Raw genomic sequence first — 27,462 nt, 5'->3', positions numbered from 1 at the left:
TTTTAAAGATTTTATTTATTTATTTGACAGAGAGAGACACAGTGAGAGAGGGAACACAAGCAGGGGGAGCGGGAGAGGGAGAAGCAGGCTTCCCGCGGAGCAGGGAGCCCGATGCGGGGCTCGATCCCAGGACCCTGGCAGACCAAGCCGAAGGCACACGCTTAACGACTGAGCCACCCAGGCGCCCCAAGACTCTTCTCTTTGACCAAACTCATTAGCACAGGTGACCATCTGACCGAACTTTCCTAGCAATACTCTTTATCACATTCTTGTGGGGAGGAGGTCTTATGTTATAGTCTCTTGTTATAGTTTGCCTTTTACCACTCATAGCCTAATTTGACCATTTCCTATGCATACACAAGCTTCTTGAACCCCTTTTCAGCTTCTTTCATGTGTACACACACATCTTCTTTAACTCTCTTGTCTCCTGAATTTTTCTGATTGCCTCTTGGGGGAAGAAACATTCTTCCTCTCTTTTTCTCCACCCCTTATTCTTTGTTTCATTTGTAAACTAATCATTCGAATGGAAAGCAAATTAGGAAACAGCTTATTTCCAAGCTGAAGGTGCTTCTGCATAGTTAGCTAATTCTAAATGGCAATGAGATTGAAAGAAACAGTTCATAATTCTCACCTTGAAAAGTCAAAGCTTCAATAAGTACAATATATCTGTACATCTGGCCCTGTGCTCTGCATTTTACACTTTTATAGCATAGAAATCTATTATGATATCAGCACACCCCATGTTTTGGCAGTTTGAATATGACTCTACCATAAGCTTTGTATTCATTTCTTGAAAATGGATAATCAACTCCCCAATTTCTTGCTTGTAAAATATAGCAGGATGAAATGAGTGACTGCTAATGTCATCCATCTATTTTCTAGTGGATCTTAAAATCAGTACACTGAAATCTTAAATAAGATGCTGATCAGAAGCATTACTCATCTGGTGCTTTTTACCAAAGCGAGTAAGAAGGTTACCTTAATTATAAGCACCAACCAAACTTCTACTACTACTACTACTACTACTACTACTACTACTACTACTTATCTATTACTGAGATAAAATCCAACCTTACCTTGCAACTTCGCCCAAAGCAGCCTAAACCACAAAGGAGCATAAGATTATTATAAAGTCAGGACCCCTTTGTCCCCCATTAAGCACAGTACCACTTTTACAAAAGTCAATGAGAAGGCTGCTCAGTGCAGTACTATTTACAATAGCAAAACTATGGGAACAACCTAACTGTCCTAGAATGTGGAGTTGGTTAAATAAATTAAGGTGTATCCACAAAATGGAATATCTCACAGTCATTTAAAATGTTGCTATAGAATGATAATTAGTGACACTGAAAATTTTCTTACTATGTTTAGTACAAATAAATTAGAAAACAGTACATATGATATTATCTAAACTGTGAAAAGCAGTCTTTATAGTATTATTCCACTTATGGAAAATAACATAGATTCCAGAAAAATCTGGAAGATATAAACCAAAATCTTGTCTGTATAACCATTTCTTTCTTACTAGTGGAACTATAGATATTTTTTTTTCAGCATATTTGGTAATGGGTATGTAATACTTGGTAATCAATAAAAGTTAATATTACTTTTAAAAAGCCAATGGGGAACAATTCATCCCACTTTTTTTCTCAGAAACCTAGACTTTTAGAGAAATGAAAGTAAATCTTATGGTCATCTAATCCTCCCCTTCCACCCCCCCAAGCTTCTCTGCTTGGACACTGCCAGGTCCATAGTCATTAACATTTAGAAGTATTTTCACGATTTTACTTCATTGAATTTTCACAGTAACTTCATGAAGTGAGGTAGCTAAAGCAGGGAATTATCAGTTTTGTCTGGAAATCAGAAGTACATTTGTAGACCTTAGTTTAGAAATGTTGCCTCTCCTAGAAATTGAGAATAATGTTGAGTCCCATCTATACAGGCTCCAAACCCTGAAGGAAAACCTTTTCCTCCAACCACTTGCTGACTTTTTGCTAATCTGAGCTCGGCCAATGAGCTCCAGAAGGCCCTGACCGCAGGTAGCTGCAAAATGGCAATCTGCAGAGGGGACAAGCACTGACTCACCACATTCATGAGAGGGGCCAGGCTGCTTCTTCTTCCTTTTCCTTAGTGTTAGAAAGAACACCAACACCATCCCACACAAAATGACCAACATTACAAGTAGAGCTGCAATCCAGAGGATGGGGTCTCGGGCAGGGGGGGGTTTCGTATGTGCATCTAGAAATGACCACAAGTTTTTAATCAGCCAGGAAGATCGATTATAAAAGGTTTATAATTACTGTTGTCTTCATTTACAAGTCAACAACTCCCCAGGGCTCTACTGCCAGAGGAGCCTGAAATCCACAATATGAGGCCATAGAAAGTCCCAGGCTTAGGGCCTTAGCAGCTTAGAACCAAGCCAGTGCTTCTGGCCAAAAGCCTGGACTAAGCTGCCTTCCCTTCCCAGAGGTGGGGATGACAATGACTATGATCTAGAAGAAGAAAGTCAACCTGGCCCTTAGTTCTGCATCTGGGTCTGGTACCCATGCTGCAACTTTGAATGCATAGTCATCTGTGCGCCACCCTGCTTCCTCAGCCCATGTATAGCCAGGCCTGGAGTCCTGAAGTTTCCCTTGTAATAATTTCTCCATCCACTGTCATCTCTAGATCAGGCTCCAGACACACCTCATTTGGACAAATACAACAGCTGTCTACCTCCAGTTTTGCTTATTTGTTTGTTTTTTCCACTGAGGCCACAGTGGAAGAAACAAGGCTTTCAGAATGTGTCTTTGATACATTTGATATCTCTTTGTGCCCTGAGGAATCAGGGTTAGAATCAGCTCCTGGGAGGTCAGGACTTTCTTCCTTGCCTGGAGATTTCTAAGTTTCCAGGAAGTTGAAAAATAGACTTTGAGGGGAAAGCTTAGAACTGGCCCATTTTATAGACATTTATGGGACTCATTCTGATAGTTAATCTCAAATTCCAGGAAAATAATACCAGCTGACCTATTAGTTTATAGCTGCAATTTGTGGACACATACCCCATTCCTGGGACATTAGGAAAAGGAGTTGCTGCATTGCAAGCCATATTCAACACTTTTTGAGTCTGTCCTAGTTTTATCCCACTGGAGCCTGTTTAGCATTCCCAGTAAACGGGGGTTATACTTGATAAAATGGAGACTGCTACCTTTTGATACCCAAAAAGATTCCTTGATTCAGGGTCAACACTATCTCTGGTCAAGCCATAGAACAGGGATAGAGAGAGGCAAGCCCTGGCTTCCTGAGGCAGCTGGAGCTGAAATGTTTCTGAAGATGGTGGCAGCTGGGAAGGTTTGGGCAGTAGTTGAGGAAGAGCAGAAAGGGGGAGCCATGATGAAGCTACAGGAATGGCAAGGCCCTATTCATTTGTAGACTGTGGGAGCCATGGCAGAAGGCCCCAGGGCATGTCATGTGCAGTGGTGTTGCTGGCTCCATACAGGTGCTGAGCCTCAGGGATAGCTTGAGAGAGGCTTCTTTTTTTTTTGAGAGAGAGGCTTCTATTAGGCCAAGAGAGGCTACAGTAGAAGCAACCAGGCTTCTGTGCAGCCTGTTTACTGGGTTCTCCGAGGCAGAGATAAGTCTCAGTGGAAGGAAATCAGTACCAAGAGAAGGGATTGGCCCACTGGTAAAGCTTACTGAGAGGAACTGGCTCCAGAGGCTGCCCATAAGAATGTATCCGTAGACCAAGTTATGTTGGAACAATGAGACAGCAGGAGAAAGGAAGCAGCAAAGTTAGAGGATGCAGCAAGGAGTTGGATGGATGCCTTAGGAAAGGAAAAACCGAAGGGCCAGGATTGGAGAAGGGGTCAAGGTAAGCAGAAGGTAGATGCATGGGAAGAGAGTGGTCAGGATCAGAAGAAGCAGTGATAGGGGCAGTGTGGGTGCAGAGTGCCTTTATTCCAGGAGAGAATCCTGCAGTTACTGCTCCTCAAAAGTGGGGTCTCAAACACGGATGCATTTTCCCCAGGGTAAAGCCAGGACTTTAAAATGTTAGACTTATTTTATTTTATTTTATTTTAAAGATTTTATTTATTTATTTGACAGAGAGAGAGACAGCGAGAGCAGGAACACAAGCAGGGGGAGTGGGAGAGGGAGAAGCAGGCTTCCCGCCGAGCAGGGAGCCCGATGCGGGGCTCGATGTGGGGCTTGATGCGGGGCTCGATCCCAGGACCCTGGGATCATGACCTGAGCGGAAGGCAGACGCCCAACGACTGAGCCACCCAGGTGCCCCAAAATGTTAGACTTCTATTAGCAGACACTGCTTAGTTTCAACCCTTTCCTCCAGCTGGACTGGACCCTGTACTACACTGTCAACATGCCACAAGAATTTCTGCTTCTTAGTCTTTCCTTGACACATATGCCCACCACCACCACCTGTGCCCATATCAAATACTGTTCATTGATTTTGGTCCTCTCATCTTCTAAGCCTGGTTGCTGTCTGCGAATTTTTCTTTCTGTTCAGGAAACCACAAGTCTGATACCTGTCATCTCTTCACCACACTTCTATATTTTCTACTTTTTAAAAAGATTTTACTTATTTATTTGAGAGAGAGTGAGTGAGCGAGCGAGAGAGAGAGAGCACGAGTGGGGGTAGGAGCAGAAAGAGAGGGAGAAGCAGATTCTCTGGCTGAGCAGGGAGCTGCACATGGGGCTCAATCCCAGGACCCTGAGATCATGACCTGAGCCAAAGGCAGACACTTAAACGACTGAGCCATCCAGGCACCCCTTCACTGTACTTTTAAAGCCCAGTTATCTTTTATGGTGTTTTAAGGTCCCATTTTCTTTAGGAAGACTTCCCTGGCTCTCAAGGAACCTACCTACCTCTGAATGTCTATAAAACTGATTATCATTCTCTCCTGTTTTTAAATTTAGTTGCATATTTCCATGGGATATGCTTTAGATCCCAATTCAATCTTTTTAAAATCCAGTTTTTCATGTGTGTACATCATGGAGTTCTGATTTTATTGGAAGGTACTTGAGGGCAGAGAGCATGTCTTATACATTTTAGGTTTCATGTCTGCAGCCAACAACATCTAGAGTGGCTCTGTACTCAGAGCATGTACCGTGTGTGTGTATGTATGTATGTATGTATGTATAGATAATGATGATGATGATGTGTGTGTGTGTTTGTGTGGGGGGGGTTGTGGGTGTGTGTATGAATGGAAGAATTCTAGCCTGGAGGAATCTTGCATTTTCTGACTTAAACTTCAGAATCTTCTATCCAAAGGTAGCCCAAAAGACTGGGTCAGTTTCAGGGCTAAAAGCATACTTCCTCAAGTGCAGTATATGTTCACAGTCTCCGGGACCCTGTAGCAGCACTCAGATGAAGAGAGGAGCCCTCCATCTGGTTCCTTCCTAATAGTACCACAAAATGGCCCTGTTGGAGGCTTCCCGGCAAGCAGGGAACATTGAATGATCTGCCTCAACATTTTGGGTATAACACCTGATGAAAGAAATAGTCTTGGGAAGCAGCTTTACCTATATTGTAAGGTAGGGAGTGAAGCTCCATTGACTCAAGTTGCAGGATACAGGTGATGCTCACATTGCTTGCTTCAGGGACTGAAAAAGACAAGCTGACGGAAACGTTGTACAGTTCTGTGACATTATTTTGAGATTTCTTCATGGCAGTATCATACTTAGTAGTTGAATTCTCGGTTTTTAGCTTAAAATACATTTCCTTAGGTTCTGGGTAACCTTGTACAGATGAGCACGTCAAATTTATGATGCCAGAATTTTCTGTTCTATTGGAAGTTACCATTATTTCAGGTTGACTGAAGTTAGCTGAAAGCAGAATAAAGATACAAAAAAAGAAATCAGTCTAAATTTAGATGTGTCTAGAAGAGTGTCTAGAAGAGAATTGCAAATAACTGGCTCTGATCTGGGAACTTACTGGGGGCACACTTGGGAGCCTCTTGGGTATCGAAAGTGTGGGCCTCAGCCCATGGTGAGAGCCACATAAGGACCCCACATTTATTTTTCAAGAATGGAGTTTTGGGCCATGCTTACTTCCTGCTTACCCAAATCAGGGTGGGGGGTGCTTTCTGAGTAACAGAAGGGCTGAAATTGAGTCACCAAAGATTCACAATGAGACCATTGTTCTGAGGAGTGGAGTTTTGGGATGGAGAAGTAGTCTGACATTGGAGCCCAGCTGTGTCATGGGGTTAAAATACATTTCCTTAGGTTCTGGGTAACCTTGTACAGATGAGCTAAATCTTTGCCTAGAGCTCCTAGCAAAGGTGACAGCTGATTGATTTGGGTTTTTCCTTCAGCTTGCCAGACTAAGGAAGCAGAAAACGACTGACACTAACAGAGTTCATGGTGCTGGCATGCTCTGGGCCATATCATCTAGAAACCTGAGTAGGATACTGATAAGTGAGTGGATGGGGACTTTGGATTTAGAAATTCAGAATATTGGTTTTGGGCATGACTGTCTTCATCATGTATTATAAGATGAAGGCCAAATCCAGCCATTTTTAGGGAAAATGTAAGATCTTGATAAACATAGAGCTTCTCTCGCCTTAGTTTGCCATTCAGATTTTAATGGCTGTCAAGGATTACCGCACCTAGCCCCTTCTGCTAGCCAAAATCCTGTTATTCTTTAATAGTTACTGTAGTTTTCAGGTTCTGCATACTAATTTCTAATTTATTGTCTCTAAAACCAGTGATTTGCATATCACCTTTCTAAGTTTTGCTGTACCAACACATTACTTAAGTCCTCTGCTTGTATTTTGTGTGGTCTGTAGAAAGGAGATTGCCCTGGTGCTACCTCCTTTGGCCTCCTTAACAACATCTGTGCGATCGCAGGTTGGAGAAGTGAGTTATTGTTTTTCCTACTACATTAAAATAAATATAAAATTGTTAAAATAAAAAAATGATTGTGACCCACCTAAAACACACCATGTTCTTCAATGGTATCTGGCCATACCTTAAAAACACTTATTTATCACTTGGTAAAATGTTCCAAAACTCTTGCAGCCTAGTTTGAATCACACAAGGCTTAAAGGGAGGACTCCTCATTCTATTTCTATTTTTGCCTTTTCTTTATTCTGTGGTTTCAGAATCACTGTTGATCTGCCTTCTCCAGTTTCATCAGAAGTTAATCTGAATCTAGTAATCCCACACCTGGATATCTACCTTAGAGAAATGAAAACTTATGTTCACACTTGTACATGTTTACAGCAGCTATTTATAATAGCCCCAAACTGAAAAAAAATCCCAATGTCTTTCCATGGGTTGAGTGGATAAAATAGAATCCTCCTTAGCAATAACAAGGAACAGGCTTCTGATACATGCAACAACTTAGATAAATCTCAAAGGCATTATGTTAAATAAAAGAAGCCAATCTTGGGGTGCCTGGGTGGCTCAGTTGTTAAGCATCTGCCTTCGGCTCAGGTCATGATCCCAGGGTCCTGGGATCAAGCCCTGCATCGGGCTCCCTGCTCTGCGGGAAGCCTGCTTCTCCCTCTCCCTCTCCGCTCCTGCTTCTTGTGTTTCCTCTCTCGCTGTGTCTCTCTCTGTCAGATAAATAAATAAAATCTTAAAAAAAAAAAAAAGAGAAGCCAATCTTAAAAGGTTACATACTGTATGGCTCCATTTATGTGATGTTCTCAAAAAAGATAAGACTGTAGGATTCAAAACAGGGCTTATGGGTATGGAGAGGGTATGATTATAAAGCAATAGCATGAAGAAATTTTTTTAGAGTGATGGACATGTTTGTATACTATTTATAGTGGTGGTTACATAAATCTATACGTATGTTAACAGAATTGTGCATCAAAATCTATGCGTATGTTAACAGAACTGTATACCGGGCTCTTGGTTGGGCAGCAAACAGCTCATAAGTGACCTCCAGGAGGCTGAAGGAAAAACCCAAATCAATCAGCTGTCACCTTTGCTAGGAGCTCTAGGCAAAGATTTAGTGGGTGACAAATCTTGGACCAAAGGAAAAAAATGAATGTAAAAGAGATCTGAGGCCTGTATAGTTACGTAAACTTAGTAATGGCCAAATTACCCGTGGTTTTCCCTTAGCCACATTAACTTTGTTCAGTTAGCCCTAAGTTGTCCCCAAAGCAAATTCTTACTGATCCTTCAGAAGCAAACTATTAAAAGTACAAAGGATTTTCAGTTCCCCATCACCAAACCCTGCATTCCCTTCAAATGGACTTCCCAGAAATGGCTGTCTCATGCCTTCTCCCTACAGGTACCACCCACAACACTCCCACTCCCTCCACCCCCCACCCCAACATTTCTCTGCTCATTGCAGTCTCATCTGAGAAGACCAGGGACCTGAATGCGCCATTGACTACATACCAAGCACTGATAGGTCAGAACTCATGTGGTACATGGGAACTAGTCCTTTGGGCCCTTTATGATGAATGAAACATTGATATGAGCCCTTGTCCTTGATCTGAACGTTGTGGAGTTTCAGGGTCCAATTGTCCTTGTCGTCAAAGCTTGTGCGGCCTTTATACTTGGGATGAACATTTTGAGGGTTCTCTTTGCCTCTGAATAGCTCATACAGAACCAGCTTATCCTGGTCCTGCCAAAATACTACCAACTCATCCAGGCTTATGTTTTGAGAGTTTGTAAAATGGCATGGCAGTTCTCCAGTCTTGTTGAAATATGCTTGACTCTTCATGGAAGCAGCACCTAAAAAAGGAAAGGTAGAGATTAGGGAAGGAGAAACAAGAAGGAAGGAGAAAAAAACAACTCCGTTTCTCTTTATACAATACCCAGCTGCTATCTTATCAGTAATGATACTGAAGAACTAGGTATTAAACTCTGGAATGTGCCTACATACTGGCATCTGGAGAATGGGACATTTGTCCTCACTCCACTGATAAATAAATATGGGCCTTGTGCAAACTGCACCACCATGAGGCTCAGTTTCCTTATCAGTTTAATGAAGGGGTGGACTAAGTGTTCCAAGAATCTTTCTAGTACTGTGGTTCTGTGAATTTAAATCCCAGACCAGGGAAAAACAGCAGAGTTAGACAATGCATCCACCCATCTGTTAACCTTGCTATAACCTGAATACTGATTCTCTTCACTTCACTTCATTCCATTATTTCTACACCATCACCAAAAGCTCTCCCTTTCCCTCCCCATCCCCTTATTCCTTGCCCCTCTATATGAAAAGATTTCTGGTAATGGTAACAAATTTAATATCCGCCCCCCTCATTATGCCTTACTAGTTGGGTATCACATTGAGTAATATCTTTGAAATTCAAATAGTTCCCTTTATAGAGTTTTCCTCATGAATGCTGTTTCCATGGCCAGCTTGCCCAAGGATGTAAAACAGTTTGGAAATGACACAGTGAACCAAAGCCTCTATTTTCAGTGACCTCTCTAAGCTCTTTCAGGGATCAGAAGGAGAACTGGGCCTTCTGATGGTTGTTTTGGGATTGTGCTGGTCAAAGACCATTTAAGGTACATGAATGAAATGCTGGAAATGAATCATAGATAAGAAGGTGAGGATGTGCTTTTGGAGTATTGGGGAAACCCCAGGTACGAGACACTTGCTTTTCCCAGTATGCATTGCCACTGGAAATTTTTACAACCCCTGGAGGACATGCTGGGAGAGTTCAGAGAAAGGCTTTCACCCCTGAGGACATATTGAAGTTTGTGGAAGGGATGTGTGCCACTTAGCTCCTTAAATGTGTTCAATTACAGGGTTTTGTGGACCTATTCTGGGTTACAGAATTACTTGAGAGTTGGCCAAGAAATTAAGTAGTGGTGGGTGAGAAGTGCAGGGTTAGTGGGAAATGCTGTTTCTTAGTTAATATAAAGTTAAATGCTGCCATGGGGAAAATGTTAGGGTGGGTTTTGAATAAAGCTTCATCATTCCAGACTTCAGTGAAGAGTTGTTGACATTAAGGGGGAAAGAGGAGGTAGGTTGGTGAGAGAGATGAGAGGAGTTCCTTTGAGGTGTGTTTGAGGGCGGTAGGAGAAAGTAAATTGATCTGATCAATGGGTTTCTCTTCTAAGAGGGAGTAGGACAAATAAGAGTGACATGCACTTGGCAAAATTGAACTGTCCACAGAGTGGCCCAGTGAGAACACATAATCAAAAGGGTTGGTGGTCGTTTGAATTCTAAGGGAAGAGGACTCAGGCACCTGTGAGAGTCAGCACCAGTTCACATCACTGCCTATTGCATTGTGTTCACTAGAACCCTGTGAAGCACTTGGCAAATATAAAATGCAGCATATGTACAGGATGTGTTCCCATATTGGAGGGTGGTGGGAAAATTTACCTGAGTACCTGGAACTGTGAAAGGGGAACCTAAGGAAGATTTACTGTATTCAGCAACTGCCTTACAAGGCAATCCTGGGACTCCTGCTGCTTCTTTGCTAAATTCTGAATGATAATGTAAGAGTGCCACCTGCTGTAAAAACTTCTAGCAGCTATATCTCTGGGAAAACTCATTCTGGTTTTAGGGCAGATGACCTAAGGGAGAAACCAAACTCATAGTTGAAAATTCTGCCAGTTAACGGTCAATGTTATGTTATTGCCTACTGGGCCCAGAAATGACTTCACCTTTGGCTTCTTCTCTCTCCTTGATTTATGACTATTTCTCTGCAGAACCTCACAGTATCGTCTCTCCTTCCCATCCACTCTTTCCAATAACAGACCAGTCTAAATTCTCTGACTTGGATCCCCCGTCCCACACATTATACGGGCTTTCCCTTACACCCATCTGACTGTCCCCCTCCTCACCTACCAATCAAACGTGTGGTCTGTGTTCTAAAGGCATGAGCATCACCAGGGGGCTGGTCAGAAATGTGGAATCTCTGCCCCTCCCCCACCACACCTGCTGAGTCAGAATCTGAATTTTAACAATAGCTCAGTTTGAGAAGTTGCAGGAGAGTGTCTCTACCTCTGTCTCCAAAGTAGAACAGAGAAGGTAATGATAGGAAAAATTTGTTCCTATCTGTCCCTCCTCCTTCTCCCCTCACTCTGGGGTGGAAATCACTCTGAGGTCCATTTCGAGTGGAACTGAAAGTATTTCATAATTTGCACTCTATAGTTCCTCACCAACCACTGCCTTCCATGACATCACTCAGAGCTATACATGGTACACATGCTAATTCCTGATGACATGGGGAAGATTTAGCTCATGGGCTATTTTTCCTAAGCAGCTTCAGTGGAGTCGTGTGATGACTCCACATCTTAGGTCACCCAGCTACTGGACTCACTGGGACTCCACTGGTGGGTACCCATTGAGATTCTCTCCCTTGCCCAGGACTTGGGTAATAGAAAAGGTCTGGGTCTAGTTATAACTGGTTGCTATGATGATGTCAGCAGCTAGGCACGCAAGATCCATCTAGACACCTCCCTAATCAGATGGACAAGTTTGTTCCTTAGCAATATACTGTTTGAATGTTACACAAAAACTGTAGTCTTCTAACTTTATGAGATCTCTGACTACACCTGGGACTTCAGTCTTCCCTGGCCACTACCCCAAATGCACGTCTTATACATTCAAGAACCATCTTTTTCTCATGTTACTATGGTTATCTGTACTCATAGATTTTTCTTCTTTTAGTAAACTTCCTTCAAAGCTTTACTAGGTCCTCTGGAAATCTCATTCCATTGTAATAAACTCCTCTGCATCTTCAGCCTCTCCATCAAATGTTTCCCCCAAGGTTATGCTTTCATTGAAATCTGGCCCTACCTAAAGGACACCCCTTGTCCTCAGTCACTGCTTGTTTTAGCATACTTCACAAGGAACTTGAGCAACAACATCCTTCCTGTTTTGAGGTGCCTAGCTCTCTCACTGCTGTTAGCTACTAATCATTTGTCATTACTTCTTTGTTCACTGAGGATTTTGGCAGTAGTTGTAAGGTTTTTCTTTCCAACCAACTATTACTATCCATTTGAGCTACTTCAGCATGGATAAGTTCACCAACAACCTGGCTTCAAAGTTCTTTGGCCTTTTCCATTTCAAAATCTTTATCCACAGGCTATTTCAGCAGCTCCTCTCCCATGACATAACCCTGAACCTTTTCACCAAGGACAGCTCTGCTCCTAAAATCTTAAACCCCAATGTACCTATCTCTGTCCACAAGATATCTTCCTCCGAGATTTGCTCTTTATTACTCCACCAACATTTGTTCTTTTACTTCATCAAGACCTCAGCTCTGTCCAGTTTAGACCCTGTAGCACAGTGCTTTCCGAAAGCCTTCTCTGCAATGATGGAAATGTTCTATATTTGTGCTGACCAGCAGGATAGTCACCAGCCACTGTAGCCATTGCAGAACTCATCCGAAGAACACTTTACTTTTGATCTACATGCCTGTTCTTACAACTAAATGTTTGAGCAATACTGGAGGAAATTATTCAGTTGTTCAGACTGATGATATTATAAATCTGTTCCTGTCCCATTTAATTTGTTCTGTGAGCTAGTTACCCTGCTTACTACCCTCTCCCTTCCTCATAGCAGTTACTTCAACAATTCCCTTTGCTACTGCTTTTCGTTTCTTTTTCTCTTATAGTCAAACTCCCTGAGAGAGTAAGTAGCAATTGCTGCCTCCACCCCTAGCCTCTGTCCCCCACCTCTGTGCCAAAACTTCCCTCTCAAAGGTTGTCATTGACTTCCCACCAGTGCCAAATTCCGAGCTCTTTTCAGACCTCATGTTATTTGACCACTCTGTTGAATGTCACAGTGTTGGCCTATCTCCTTCTGGAAACTCTCTTCCTTCCCATTCTCTGACCTCCTCGTCAGTTTTCTCTGATCGCTCCTTAAATGCTGATTATCTCAAGGGCCTGTTCTTGATCTTCTCCTTACTCTCCACTCTCTCTGGTTTTTCTCTCCTATCCCCATGGATTCAACTGCAAACTCTAAGCTACTAATTCACAGATGCTTATTTCCAGCCAATCACTTTCACTAGAGTTCCAGATATCCATATTCACCTGTCTGCTGGATACTGCTCTTTATATAGCAGCAGGTACTCTCTTCCTCCCCTGTCTTCCATCTCAATGAAAGTTTCCCCCACTCGCTGCTGTCAGTACTTATCTGAACCATCTGTAGAAAATACCCAAGAGAGGGCCTGCACAGATGTGGCTGAGGAGATGTAGAACTATGATAACCAAAGCTGAAATTTAATATAGGTAAGAGAAGTGTGAGGAGACAGCATGAAGCAAAGAACAGGGCAACCAGAGAAAAGGGGTTTTGTATTTATCCAGAGATCTTGGAGATATTATCTTTTAGGTATGACAAAGACTCTTTGCTTGATCAAAATTTATTCAGGCTCCTGATCCACTCCTCTGCCCATCTGTGCACGTCCTTGTAAAACCCAGTTTTAGCAAGAACCCTGCTAAGCACCCAGTTTAACCAGAATCCCCAACCTTGCTACCTGATTATGCTTGAATCTGATCAGGTTCCTTATCCTCCACCATCCCCCAGGGGATGTCTGATTACCCTGGCCTGTCCTTAGCAAGAATCCTGTTAAGTGGGTTTGGGCAGAATCCCTCCTATCCTTGTCTCCCCTTAATAATTTTTCATCCACTGACCGCCCCCCACCCTGCCCCCACCTTTCTCCTTGGCTATAAATTCCCACCTGCCCATGCTATATTTGGAGTTGAGCCAAATATCTCTCCCTCACTGTAAAATCCCTTTGCAGTGGTCCTTACGCCTATCTCAATAGCACCTCCACCCCTTGGATAAAGTCTTCTTTACTGTGCTTTAAGAAGTGTCATCTAATATTTTTTTTCTTTAACAGTAAGATCCTCTGTTGTAGAGGAGGGATGGTTTTTCAGCAGTTTTCATGGCCTACATGATATTTCTGCTAAAACTAGCTTTGCTTTTATTTCAAGCTTAACATGTATCCTATTATCTATATAAATATATAGATAACTCTATATATTTATATATTACACATATCTGTATATATTTTGTAAAATTATAAAAATATACTGTATGTTTTATGAAATATGATCTATTAAAGTTTATGAAGCATCATATAATGTAAAATCATTATATGTTAAAATAAAACAACCCAGCTCCTTCAAAGTACAAGCCATCAGGCTATACTACCCCTAACCCCTCATGGCTGCTGTTGTTCATCTTCCTCCTAGGTGCCCCTTATTCACCGAAGATCTGAGTACCTGGCTTGCTGCATCCAACTTCTCCTGCCTTCTCCTTCACTGACCCTGTCTAGGTGCTTTCAGCTTTATGCACACAGTGTCGAGCCTCTCATTTTCTTGTCCTTTTCCTCTCCAATGGTCTTGTTGTCCACTCTGCCTCAGCCATCTCCTCCTTGGACCAGACCCCAGACCCAGTGCTCCCTCTGTATCTCCCCCAAACTCTCAGTATCAAGCACCTCACCTTATTACCACCACCTCCCATCTTTTCATTTCATTCCTTCTCCTGCCACCACTCCATCAGTTCTTCTGCCTCACTGAGATAGATTATGAATTGGAATATTTTTCACTGGGTCTACAGATACTAACCTTGGCCAAGCTTCCATTACCATTTGACTGGATAATTGCAATTGCCTTCTAATTGCCCACTTTCATCCTTGCCCCAAGTCTGGTTCCTCAAGCCAAAACCATCCTTTAAAATATATCTCAGGTGCCATAATTCTCCTGTTCAGAATTCCCTGATGACTTCCCACCACACTGAAAATTAAATCCAAATCCTTTTCCATCACACTGAGAACTAAATCCAAAATCCTTCCCTGGCCTGCAAGGTCTCATATAATCTGGTCCCTGGTACTTTTCAAACCTCTTTCCCTCACTTACTCAGCTCCAGCCACACTGGCTTCCTTGTCATTCCTCCAAAAGACAGGCATGCTCTATCTCAAGGCCTTTTCTCATATTAATCCCTCTGCCTAGAAGACTCTTCCTCCATACAGTCTCATAGTTATTTCTTCACTTCATATAAGTCTCTCATAAAATGCTACCCCCTCGGGAGATTTCTCTGACCATCCTATTGAAGATAGCATCCTTTCACTCCTTATTCCTTACATTGACTTATTTTTTATCAGAGTACTTATCATGACCTGACATGATGTGGTATGTTGGTTATTGTCTGTTTCTCCTGAGTAATCTAACTTCTAGTTAAAAACCTATGTTGATTTTTTTTAGTCCTGACCCTAGGCAATTACAAAGGTTTTACCTAGCAGGCTTCCTGGGGGAAAACTGTCCTCCCCACACCAGACTTAGTGCACAGCCCATGCACAGCAGTCTCTGACGGGAGTTATAGTCAAAACTCAAGATCTGTAGCCAGTCATGCTCATTCACATATTTACATTCATAGCCCAGGCACCTTCATTCCTAGATATCTTTATCTGAAGCCTCAAGTAGAGGTCTTCTTCCAGGTGCCTCCACTGAGGCCTCCTTATGTTGGGGAGGAGGGAGAGTCTTGAAGACACTTTTCTTCATGATGACTCATTATGTCCACCCCCAGCTCTTCCCCTCATCCTTCTTCCCTACCCCTACCCCAGGGTCCATAACACTGCTGGAGACTTTTGTTCTGGGCTCCCTCAACAATGAGAGGGAACCCCCCCATCTATGCTGATCCTCCTGACCCTTGGTTGACATGCTGTGCAGAGAGAGAAAGAAGTAAAAATGTGGAAGAACAGATTAAGAGTCATGAACAGTTAGTCTGAGAAGCTCTAGAGTTTCTTGAGAAGAGAGTGGAGGGAATGGTAGATAAACAATTGTTGAAGAGATAGATTGTGAATATTCAAATTGAGCAGGACATGAGTGGTCAGATCAAAAGTGAATACCAAGCAAGATAAATGAAAATAAATACCACCTAGAAATATTGTGGTAAAGCTGCTAAACATAAAGCATAAAATATTTTTTCAAACTTACAAGCTCATTCTTTAAAAACTGGAGAAAAAATACCTATAAAACAATGACAATTAGATTTAAGCTCCTTAGCAACCGAAGAAGACAGTGGGGCCATAACTTCTAAATGAAAAAAACACATACATACAAAATAAAGCAAATTACATCTTCAATTCAACGGACTAATGCAATTTCAAAAATTATAAAAGTGAAAATCATTTAGAAACTTTAGAAAATATGTATGAAACAGTGTTGAGTAAAACATATTCAGAAACTTGCATATATATTGTGATCATAACTATGTATAACTATTTTTACTCTCGTCTGTTGTTTTATAGTAAGAACAGAAAAGTGATTTTTAAATGGAGAAAGGTGACCAGGTGATGGGTATTAAGGAGGGCACGTGTTGGGATGACCACTGGGTGTTATACACAGCTAATGATTTGTTGAACACTACAAAAAAAACTTATGATGTACTATATGTTGGCTAACTGAACATAATGAAAAATTAAAAAATAATAAATAAATAAATAAATGGAGAAATGAGTTAAATATTTTTAATAAAGACATTTATAAGAAGAAATGAAAGAAAGTGAAAATGAAACCAAGAATGGGTAAATACTCTTAGAAGGTGTTAAAATTGTTTTCATAGTTTTGAGGTCCTGGAACTTGGCCTGTGGCTTGGCAATATACGAGGGGTCACCTCTGTGGAATAGATCAGCTCTAGAGGTAAAATCTTGCCTTTATAGTAAGGGCTACAAGTGTTTGTTTTTGTTTCCATAAATCTCAACAGTCCTGGGGTAGGGGGGTGGCAAAATCCAGAGTTACATATTCTGGAAATGATATTAAGACCTCTCACAAAGGGAAAAATAAACTACAGTCTGTCAAACTCTTGCTCCTTTTTGAAGGAGTCTATCTACCATTGCAGCCTCTGTATTCCCTATTCAAATGGAGCAAGGCACGAGTCCTCAGAGCAAAAGTGCGTTCATTCTAAGTACCAATCTAAGTACCAAGATAAATGAAAATAAGCCCACACCTAGAAAAAGTCTCTGTTGCCAGTTTCATTCTTGCTTCTAAACAACCCTACACTTATCCTATTCAGTGACTGTCTTCCACTAAACTATCATGGCTGACCGTCCATACTCTTTGGATCTTATTAAGCACTCTACTAGAATGATTAATTACTTTGGGGGGTAAGATACTCCCTACCGGGTAGCATACATGTATTTCAAGAGACCCTGAAACAGTAGCTTACCACGAAGGAGTGACTCCAATAGGAAAACTATTAGGCTTCATGACAATTCTTTGGGAATTTTGGAATTAAGTCTGAATTATCTGTTCACCTCCAGGGGGTGATTTTAGTAACCACTATCAACAGTAGCAGGAAATAGGAGTAAAAGTAACCATATAAACATAATACCCGTGCAGTCATCCACTAGGAACCTGCAAAAATCTGGGGGGAAACAACGGACCTTTCCATAAGATGTGGAATGAGGGTTTGAGCTAATTTTATGTAAATTTTAGAGTGAAGAAAGATTTTCAGTGACACTCTGGGTACATTCATTGAACTCGAGGTATTGGTCAAGAGAAATGGGAAGCACTATGGCCCAGAGAACCCCCAGACTGTAAGAGAATCAAGCTAGAAAGTCATCAAAAGTCAAACTAGAAAGGAATTTCCTTCGCACGTGTGGACTAGTGATTTTCCAAATACCACTCTGGCCCCAACTTGAGAGAGTTACAGAGGTGCTGGGCTAGCAGCAAACAGAACTTGACAGTTAAAGATGCTGCTGCAAGTTGCACTTAGAAATTCCTTTACCTTTATAAATACAAAGCACAAATCGTAACCTAATTCAGCAAAGCCCTCCTGCCCTTTTCAGTCTTAAACTCTCATCCAGTTTTCACCTCAAGGGCAGGGGCAGCAACTATGATGTCTAATTTCCCTGACTGGGGGAGGACACAGAACCTATGGGAGAGAGGAAAAACAGAATTATTTTGCTGCACTGTTTTATCTCTGCCATCAAATAAATTATTCAGCCCTGCATTTTTGCTGCGGATTAACTGGGCCAATTGTGTCTCCTTTCTTCCCTTGGATGCCTGCCTATGGCCAGGTCAGTGCTCACCCGCCCAGTACGCAGAGGGATGTGTCCTGAGAAGAAAGATACAATTCAAGTTGATTCTTTTCCTTCGTTAAAAAAGAATGGTGGGGCGCCTGGGTGGCTCAGTCGGTTAAGCGACTGCCTTCGGCTCAGGTCATGATCCCGGGGTCCTGGGATTGAGTCCCGCATCGGGCTCCCTGCTCGGCGTGGAGCCTGCTTCTCCCTCTCCCACTTCCCCTGCTTGTGTTCCCTCTCTTGCTGTGTCTCTGTCAAATAAATAAATAAAATCTTTTAAAAAAAAAAAAGAATGGTGTCTGTTTTGTTGTTTTTCTTGTTATTGCTGTTTTTAATAGCATGGGAAGTATTGACAATGTGGTATTCTAATCTGGTGTCACCATTTCCTATCTCAGTTTTGAAATTTATACTGCCAAATATATAATCACTGATTCTTTTCCTGCCATAAAACTTAAGCAGTTACCGTTTGAGGAGGTTATTTTTAAGGTTTCAATATTGGTAATTCTCTTTTATGAGGCCGAGAAGTATCCAGGCGGGGTACTTTGAAACTCCAAAGGCAAGGCAAGGGCAAAAGTGACATCTGGACTGAGTTGTGATAGGGCTTCTCAGCTTTATTCTCACTTTCAGTGTGCAGAGTCAGAAAGTTTGGGGGAAAATGGTATCAGACTTTTCTAAAAATTTGTTTCTAGGCCATTTTCCTTCATTTTTTCCTGAGTCAAAAGAGCTAGGCTGGTCACTGCAGTGAGAAAAGTGGGGACCCAAACATTAGGGACAGATGAGGTGCTGGCTGCAGGGAAGGTGATGGACGTGCTCGTGAGGAGCCTGTGAACTTGGCTGAGGCAGAAGTGACACTATCTACCAAAGTTGTTTGGGTCTCCACAGAACAAATCCTACCACTTATGAATAGTTCATGAGCAGGAGTCGGAAGAAGCAGTATAATGTCAAGGTTAAGGGAACAGATGCTGAATCTCCACTGCGTGGGGTGAATCTAAGCTCTGCCACTCCTTAGTTATGCGGATCTTAGACAAATTACTTAACCTCTCTGGGCTTTAGTTTCTACATCTATAAGCAAGGTATTGTGATGTTTAAATAAGTTATCATTTATAAAACACTTAAAACAGTACTTGGCACAAAGTAGGTGATATATTTAAGTATTTGTCAAGTAAATAGAATAGGAAGTAGAATGGGAAGGGCTTTCTGCTGGATAATGTTCTCCAGAGCCCTGTCCTACTCCCTTCCTCACACATACAGTTTGCCTCCCCAAGAGCTACAGTTAGCAGGTTATTGACCCTGGGAAGTAGAAGCTTCTGTTCTGACCTATATTAGTGGAGCGGTCAGTTAGCGCATCTATAGACCTCACACTCATGGACTCAACAAGCTCCAAGGGGCTAAGCAGAAAACAGAAATCACCAAAGGCCTGTCCCAACCAGCATCAATCGGAGGGGGCATCTCTCCCTAGAGCCTTGACTCCTTGCCACACACAGCAGGCATGAGGACGGTGGCCGAGGGCCTGGTGCGTGGCCATCTGGAGGAGGTGAACTTGTGGGCAGGCCAGGCATTCAGGGGCAGCCTGCCTGCTGCCGTGGCCAAGCTCAGGCTCACCGCACCCCCCCACTCCCATGTGCCCCATATCAAGACTGGGATGGCTTCTCTCTCAGTACTGAGGGTGGGGACGATGTGCAGCAGGAAGGGGCAGCGGGAGAGGAGAAACTAAAGGCACCCAGTCACAGGATGTGTGGCAGGAACCTCGGCCAACCCCAGGTTATAGATGAAGAAACTGAAACTCAGAGAGGAGCAGCAAACAGGGAACATAAAAGTTTTGTGAGGCTGACCTTTCTAAAACTTCTTTTTTTGGTGGGGGTGTGTGTGGAGTGCTCGTTAAGAGACAGAATATAGAATTCAAATACAAAATGCCCATGACCACTACAGTGCCATCCAACAGGAGAATGTGATGGAGGGAGAAGTCACAGTGGAAAGACACATGGTCCTAACTGTTGTGGCTAAAATACCATACTTATGAAGACTTTGCCAAAGAATAAGACATGTGACCTCACTGCTAGGGCCCCTAATGGAGGCTCGGAGGGGACTTTGGGAAGGGCTTGTGTACGTGAGAAACCCTGAAGCTCAGCTTCATTCACTTTATGGTGAGTCAGCTGCTGCACCTAGCTGACGGTCACTGAAGTAGGGCCGGGCTTCTTGATCCTCCCAGTAAGCAGGGGCAACTGTGATCTATGGGCCTCGACTAGTAGGGAAGGTGTGGAAAAGGAGAGGACAGTAGGGAATATGGAAACCAATGCTCCCCAGTAGAAGGCTTTTAGAAGCCCATCCGCTGTTTTCTAAAAGCCCAAGAATGTCAGGAATGGGAACAGAGAAGACCAGAGGAAGTATGTGTGGAGCAAAAGAGTTAAGCCTCAGGGGTGTCAGAGCAGGGGCCTTCCCCTAGCTCCCTGGGTGCTGCTGGACAGACCAGTCTACCCTACTTTGTGCATCCAGTACCATGGGAGTAAGATGGCAAAGGGGGAGGATGCACAGAGAGGTGGGGCACCATCCTAGGCTAGACCTGCCATCAGCTGAGATACCTGTTCTCTATCATGATTCTTCTTTCTTCTCCAGGAAAGTCTTTTTTTTTTTTTTTTTTTTATGTGTGGTATTATGCAAAACTGGATAGAAATAAATAAAACCCACCAAGTCTCAGGCCTAGGCTTGCAGTGGCCAGTTCATTGGGAGACATAGAAGGATTCTAGGACTTTATAAAGCCAAAAGGTTCTTACCAGAGAGCAGGAGGGCCATCACAAGGAGAGTGTTACTCAGTCCCATAGTGCTAGAGTTAAAAAAAGAAAAGATAAAACTTGATTAGAAAATGACTAAAAACCAAAACATGACAAGTGGAGCTTGGGATTCACTTAGGCCCATGCGTGTAGCAGAGACCATGCTATGTGTTCACCACGCCATTTCCTTCTCCTTCTAGCTCCACAGATACGCCCTACATCCCAGCCTCCCCTGCAGTTAGGTGGGCCATGTGATTGGGTTCTGGCCAATGGAATTGTGGGCAAAAAAGACTCATGTTACTTCCAGACCTGCCACTAAAGCCTCTCTCTCTTTCCTCCCTCTCCTGTCTTCTTGGATGCAGAGAATTCAGAGGAGTCCAAGGCCCTAGAGGATGGCAAAGCCTCACTATGAAAGGAAGCTGGATTGGTGAACAAATTAATAAAGCAGCTCTTTCTGCCCTAAAGTGATCCATACTGGACGTGACATGAGCAAAACATAAACTAAAAGTGTCAAGCTAATGAAATTTGGGGGATTGTTTATTGGAAGAGCTAGCTTACTTATCTTGACCAAGACAATGGGTATGATGGGACAAATGGAGAGTATTTATGTTTAGAAATCAACTTGCCTTTGGTTTCCCTGTGATTCTCAAACTTTACTGTGCATAAAAATCATTTGGAAGACCATGTTAAAGCCGTTATCTGGGCCTTGTCCACAGAGATTCTGATTTAGTAGACTCGGTGAAACCCATGTCAACAAACTCACAGGTGATGCTGTGCTGCTGGTTTAAGGACCCTACTTTGAGAACATGATGAGTCAAGGAAAACAGCAGGCATTGCTTTATAACGTCTATCCTCTCTTTCTTCCTTTCCCTCCCTTCCCTCCCTCTTCACTCACCCACTTACTCCAACTTAGACCAAAAAGGCTGGAGAGTGGCTTACAGGGAAGCACAGAATAAGGGAGAATGACCAAAAATAGAAACAGCTAAAAAGCAAACCAAATGCAAGAATATAAAGTGGAGCCTGGTATGAGTTCAATGCTAAATGTTTACCGTTTAGAAATCTGCCCACCCTGCATAGTTCAGGTCACAAGTTTGACCTATATCTTTTTAACAGCCAAAGTGAAAATGAAAACCTAATCAGTGAATTAACTTATAGATCTGTCCATTAGGATAAAACAAACCAATGCTCAGGAGAAGATGCACAACAATTTGTGATCCAATAGCAGAAATTTCTTCCTTGGGGGTGATTTGTCTAGAAGTCATTCCTGATCTCTTTGGGCTCTGCTAGATACCCTTCATCTCTACTCCCATAGCACTCGGCACAGGGTTTTGGGCTAAAAGTGTCTGTTAGGTTTCTTCCCTTCTAGACTGTAACCTCTCTTTTTAGTTAAAAAATTTTGAATAGATCATACCTGCACATGGTACTAAATTTAAAAGGTACAGGTGATAAGTCATGGAAAGCAAGTCTTTCTTCCAACCCTGTGCCCTAGCTATCAAGTTTTCCCCCACAGACATGACTGGAGAAACCACTGTTACCTGTTAACAGCTTCTTGATTCTACTTGCAGTTATTTTAGGCAAAACAAAATGAAAAACATAGACCCATATTCTTTTTTCATTTTATTTTTAAACACAAATGGTAGCAATTTATACACAATTTTGCACACATGCCACTACCTTAGAGATTGTTCTGTATCCGCATATGCTGGGTATCTTCATTCTAACAGTTGCATATTCTGTTGTATTCTATTGAGTGACAATAATTTATTTTACCAGCCTCTATCAATGGGCATTTAGCTGTTTCCAATATTCTGCTGCAATGAAAAACCTTGATCATATGCCAAAACACGTATGTGGGAATAAGCTATCTTCCTAGAAGTAGAAATGGCTTGACCAAAGGGTCAAAGGGTAATTGCAATTTTAATTTTCAAAGACATTGAAAAATTGTTCTCCCCTAAGATTATATGTTTACATTCCCCTGCAACAAAACACGAGCACGCCTATTTTCACATAGCTTTTGCAACATAGCATGTTTTCTATCTTGTGATCTTTACCAATAGGTAAAGTTAAAATGACATCTCATTGTAATTTTTAAAAAGTATTTTTCATTGTGATAAAATACACATAACATAAAATTTACCATCTTACTCATTTTTTAAGTGTACAGTGTTATTAAGTACATTGTTGTGCAAGATCACCACCATCCATGTCTGGAACTCTTCATCTTGCAAAACTGAAACTCCTTACTTACTAAACACTAACTCTCTGTTCTCTCCTCCACCCAGGCCCTGGAAACCACCATTCCACCTTCTGTCTCCACGAATTTAAGTACGCTAGCTACCTCTTATAGATGGAATCAATTTGTCTTTTTGTGATTGGCTTATTTCACTTAGCATAATTTATTCGAGGTTCATCCATGTTGTAGCATGTGTCAGAATTTCCTTCATTTTTAAAGCTGAGTAACATCCCCACTGTATATATATGCCACATTTTATTTATCCATTCATCGGTTGATGGATATTTGAGTTGCTTCCACCTTTTGGCTGTTGTGATAATGCTGCTGTGAACATGGATGTACAAATAGCTCTTTGAGGCCCTGCTTTCATTTCTTTTGTGTGTATATCAGAAGTGGAATTGCTGGATCATATGGTAATTCTATTTTTAATTTTTGAGGAACTGAAATACTGTTTTCCACAGCAGCAGCATAATTTTTTAATCCCATTAACAGTGCACAATTGCCCTGTTGCAATTTCTCCACATCTTTGTCAACACCTGTTATTTTTTTCCTTATGGTATCCATCCTAACGGATGTGAGGTGGTACTCACTATAATTTTAAAATGAATTTCTTTTATTATGAGATTGAACATCTTTTCTTTCTTTTTTTTTTTTTTAAAGATTTTATTTATTTTTTAGAGAGCGAGAGAGAAACAGCATGAGAGGGGCAAGGGTCAGAGGGAGAAGCAGGCTCCCCACCGAGCAGGGAGCCCGATGCGGGACTTGATCCCAGGACCCTGGGATCATGACCTGAGCCGAAGGCAGACGCTTAACCATCTGAGCCACCCAGGCGCCCTGAACATCTTTTCAAATGTATGAGATAACCTTTCTTTTCCTTTTTTCTTTTTTTAGAGAGAGGAAGAGAGAGTTGGGGGAGTGGCAGAGGGAGAGGGAGAGAGAGAATCCCAAGCAGGCTCCACGCATAGGGTGGATCCAGACTCAGGCTTGATCTCACAGCCCTTAGATCATGACCTGAGATGAAATCAAAAGCTGGACACTCAACTAACTGAGTCACCTGCGCCCCAAGAGATAACATTTCTTGTTCCATGTACTGTCCATACATTTCTTCTACCTACTTTTAATGTGAGTCTTTGGACTTTTTACAAATTTTTCTTAATTTGTAGGAGCTCTTTAATCTTTAAAAAATTAGTGTTAATTAGTAACTATTTAGAAAGGTAGTGCTTTGTGACAATGAGTTACACATATATTCAGTTGCTGAATCACATAGTAGGTGTTCAGTATATGAACCTCACACTTACTCCTGATTACTCTCTTCCTCCCTTCCAATGATTTCAATAGGTTACAGAGCTTGGGCATTAACTCTTGGGCCAAAGCTGACAGCACTCAGTGGTAGAACCTGGAAAGAGGGTGCTCTATTTGATTCCTGTGCACTTCTTCATACGAAATCACCACCAACATCCTGTTTGTCATAGAATCTGAGGACTGAGAATCCTTGGAGTCTGAACTTCCATTTAATATAGGAATCTCCCATTGTTTGCAAACCCCCAAAATCAGCAAGCTTACCTAACCAAAGATTTGTTTTTCCTTGGGGTGATGTGTTGAACAGGGACACAAAATCAAATTATATTTCACTATAAATTTAACAAATCACCTTTAATTCAAATTATTACATGAATCAGTATGGCCCACGATAGCTTGGACAAATGATCCCTATAATTCATGCACTAGGGAGAAGCACTGGGTATGACAAGGAGATCAATACCATTTTAACTTCTCTATTGGGAAATTCTCTCTTGCCCTGAGCAAGAAACTGCCCCTCTGTGACTTCCTCTCCTTGACATTGGTGTCATTCTCTGGAGCTTCTGACAAAGCCCTTTAAGAATTTGGGGACAGAGATCACATCCCTCCTCAAAACCCTGGCCCCGGCAAGGAGTCTTTCTAGTAAACTTTACTAACATTAATTTAAAGATTGGACACTTTCCTGGGCAACACTTTGGACACTTCATTTGTCAGAGACCCTAATAAAATACGGTGCTAAAATACTTGAGATTGACATGATCCTCTATACCCCATGTGAAGAATTTCTCTCAACTCTAGCCGTGGCATATGTGTGAAGATGGGGACTTGGGTTAGGAAACCAGTTTCTTCAATGTTGTTGGCTCTGAAGAAGAGCAGAAATGTCCCTGTTCCCTCAGGAATGAACTCTCAACCACAACCACGAGTCATTGCTTTCTCCAGAGGGCCTGAGAAGTAGAAACCCTGGCTTTTGAAGGGAGGGAGCAAAAAGGGGAATGGGAGAGGAAAGAACCTAAGAATTTATGGGGGGATTCTCTGAGAAGAGATTTCTGTCAGCTGTGTTCAGAATAAGGTCTGTATGTGGGTGAACTGGCCAAAAACCTAAAGCAAGTGGCCTCCATGTACCTGAAGGTTCACTGCAGAAACCAAAGAGCACCCACCGTACAGCACTTTTCTTTACTATATATGCCTGGCCCATCATAGACCGTGAGTGAGAAGCAGCTGAATGACTACACTCTTATCCCTCACAACAAAGTGGGATTACTTACCCCCACATTACAGGTGAAGAAATGGAGCCTCAGAGAGGTTAAGGAACTTGCCCTAGCCACCCAGTAGTAAATGATAGAGTTGAGGTTTAAACCCACGCAGCTTCATTGTGTTCTTTTTAACACTGGGATCGTTCCTTTAAAAGTTCCAGCCAGTTTCAGACTGGGCTGTGGGAGCAAGGAGAAAGGATTCTGATTCTACCTACTCTACTCTTAAGGTAGCCGGGGAGCAGCACGTCCCAAAGGCCGGGTGTGACAGTGGCTCCTGGGATCGGAGGGCACACTCAAGGGAAAGAGGCTGCGTTGGGGGTAAGAGGAGTCAAAGCATCCCTCCTTATCAGGAGAGTTTCTGTCCTAAGCTTCCATTCATTCCACAAATATTACTTGAGCACCCTGTATGTGCCAGGCAGAGAATGCTCCTCTCCACTCCAGCCCTGGACAGGTTATCAGTCTTCTAGCATGGACCTAGCTCCAGGCACACATTAGTGTGTTTCAGCAAGTCTCAACTAGAAGAACTCTGGGGAAATACATGTAATTCGGGCAGGAAGAGAAGAGGATAAAGAAGGGATCTTTTGTGTGTCAGATCTGAAGGAAACTGTGGGATCTAGTTCAGGCACCAGATGGTATGAAGGGATGTGGGGTGCGGGTGGCCAGTCTGAGGGTGGGACGGGGTGCAGATACTGTGACACAGGAAGGGAGAGAAGAATTCAAGGTAGAAGTTGAGGATCAAGAATTCAAGGTAGATCTGAAACAAATAATACAATATATGTTAAAAAAAAAGAAGAAGAAGAAGATAGCAGGAGGGGAAGAATGAAGGGGGGAAATCGGAGGGGGAGATGAACCATGAGAGATGATGGACTCTGAGAAACAAACTGAGGGTTCTAGAGGGGAGGGGCGTGGGGGGATGGGTTAGCCTGGTGATGGGTATTAAGGAGGGCACGTACTGCATGGAGCACTGGGTGTTATATGCAAACAATGAATCATGGAACACTACATCAAAAACTAATGATGTAATGTATGGTGATTAACATAACAATAGAAAAAGTTTTTAAAAAGAATTCAAGGTAGAAAAAGGGTCCCTGTTTCACAACTTTGTCTAGAATATTAGTGGGGATCAGGGGATCCAGAAAAAGTGCTAAGTTTGCTGGTGTCTTAGGAAAACTGTTCATTGAGACCGGCTCTCATGCAAGCATTTACTGAATTTACTCAGTGACAGGCTTGTTCTACAGGTTGTGGGGGAAATAAGGATGTGTGGGCCTTGCTCCCTCACCCAGTACTAAAAAGAACGCTAGGGTGTACACATATAACTACAATTCAAGCTCTAGGATCAGTGTGGAAGGTGGCAACACATATCTCCTCCTGACACACTTAAGAGTTCTTGCTTTAAGCAAAGCAGGAGATGATGCTACAGCCTCCAAGGAGGGAGGATTAGGTCAGCCTCAGCCCAGGGCTCAGGGCCTTCTGTCAGTTCATCCTGTCACTGGACAAGCCAAGCTTGCTGGGCTGGCATTGTGAGTGAGGAGTGGGAAGACCACAAGGTGCCCGTGGCCTTGGCTTGCCTCTGGTTGACATGCTGCATGAATTACTTCTCAGAGCACCAGAACCTGAAGCTATACTCTTAGAGCAGCCACCATTGCCTTTGAGGTCCTGGGAGGGATAGGATAGTCTTGTTTCCTTTTTTATGAGGTTTCGGAACTACAAAATAATAAGGTTGCTGGGAATGGGATGTATTTGAATTTTAACAAGGCTTCTGACAGGGTGTCTTGTGATATGCTTGAGAGCAATGTGGAGAAATGTGGGATTGGTATTAGTACAGTTAATGGCTGAAAAGCAGTGCCCTAATATCATTCATTCATTCAACAAAGATTTATTGAGCCAGGCATCCTGCTAGGTGCTTGGACTATAATGACGACCAAAACCAGGAACAGCCCCTTGTCACATGGTTGCTTATAGTT

The 27,462-nt window shown here is 42.5% G+C and overlaps 1 protein-coding gene across 2 annotated transcripts in view; it reads right to left on the bottom strand.

Annotated features, from left to right (window-relative positions):
- CD86 (CD86 molecule) overlaps nt 1–27,462 on the bottom strand; it is a 68,031-nt gene that overhangs the window by 11,630 nt on the left and 28,939 nt on the right. Inside the window, exons 2-5 of one of the 2 annotated variants that reach the window (XM_045902974.2) lie at nt 20,717–20,766; nt 8,350–8,688; nt 5,518–5,820; nt 2,086–2,238 (exon numbers count right to left, since the gene is read on the bottom strand). In XM_045902974.2, coding sequence (XP_045758930.1) covers nt 2,086–2,238; nt 5,518–5,820; nt 8,350–8,688; nt 20,717–20,766 — 845 coding nt within the window. The remainder of the gene's footprint in view (nt 1–2,085; nt 2,239–5,517; nt 5,821–8,349; nt 8,689–20,716; nt 20,767–27,462) is intronic. The other variant, XM_045902975.2, reaches the window with a different exon arrangement.

Source organism: Mirounga angustirostris, unplaced genomic scaffold, assembly GCF_029215605.1.
Source record: "Mirounga angustirostris isolate CCGP_5_RB_7025 unplaced genomic scaffold, mMirAng1.0.hap1 SCAF_1, whole genome shotgun sequence".
NCBI lineage: Eukaryota > Metazoa > Chordata > Mammalia > Carnivora > Phocidae > Mirounga > Mirounga angustirostris.
Note: the sequence above shows the minus strand (reverse complement) of the source record. Positions and strands in the feature narration are given on the sequence as shown.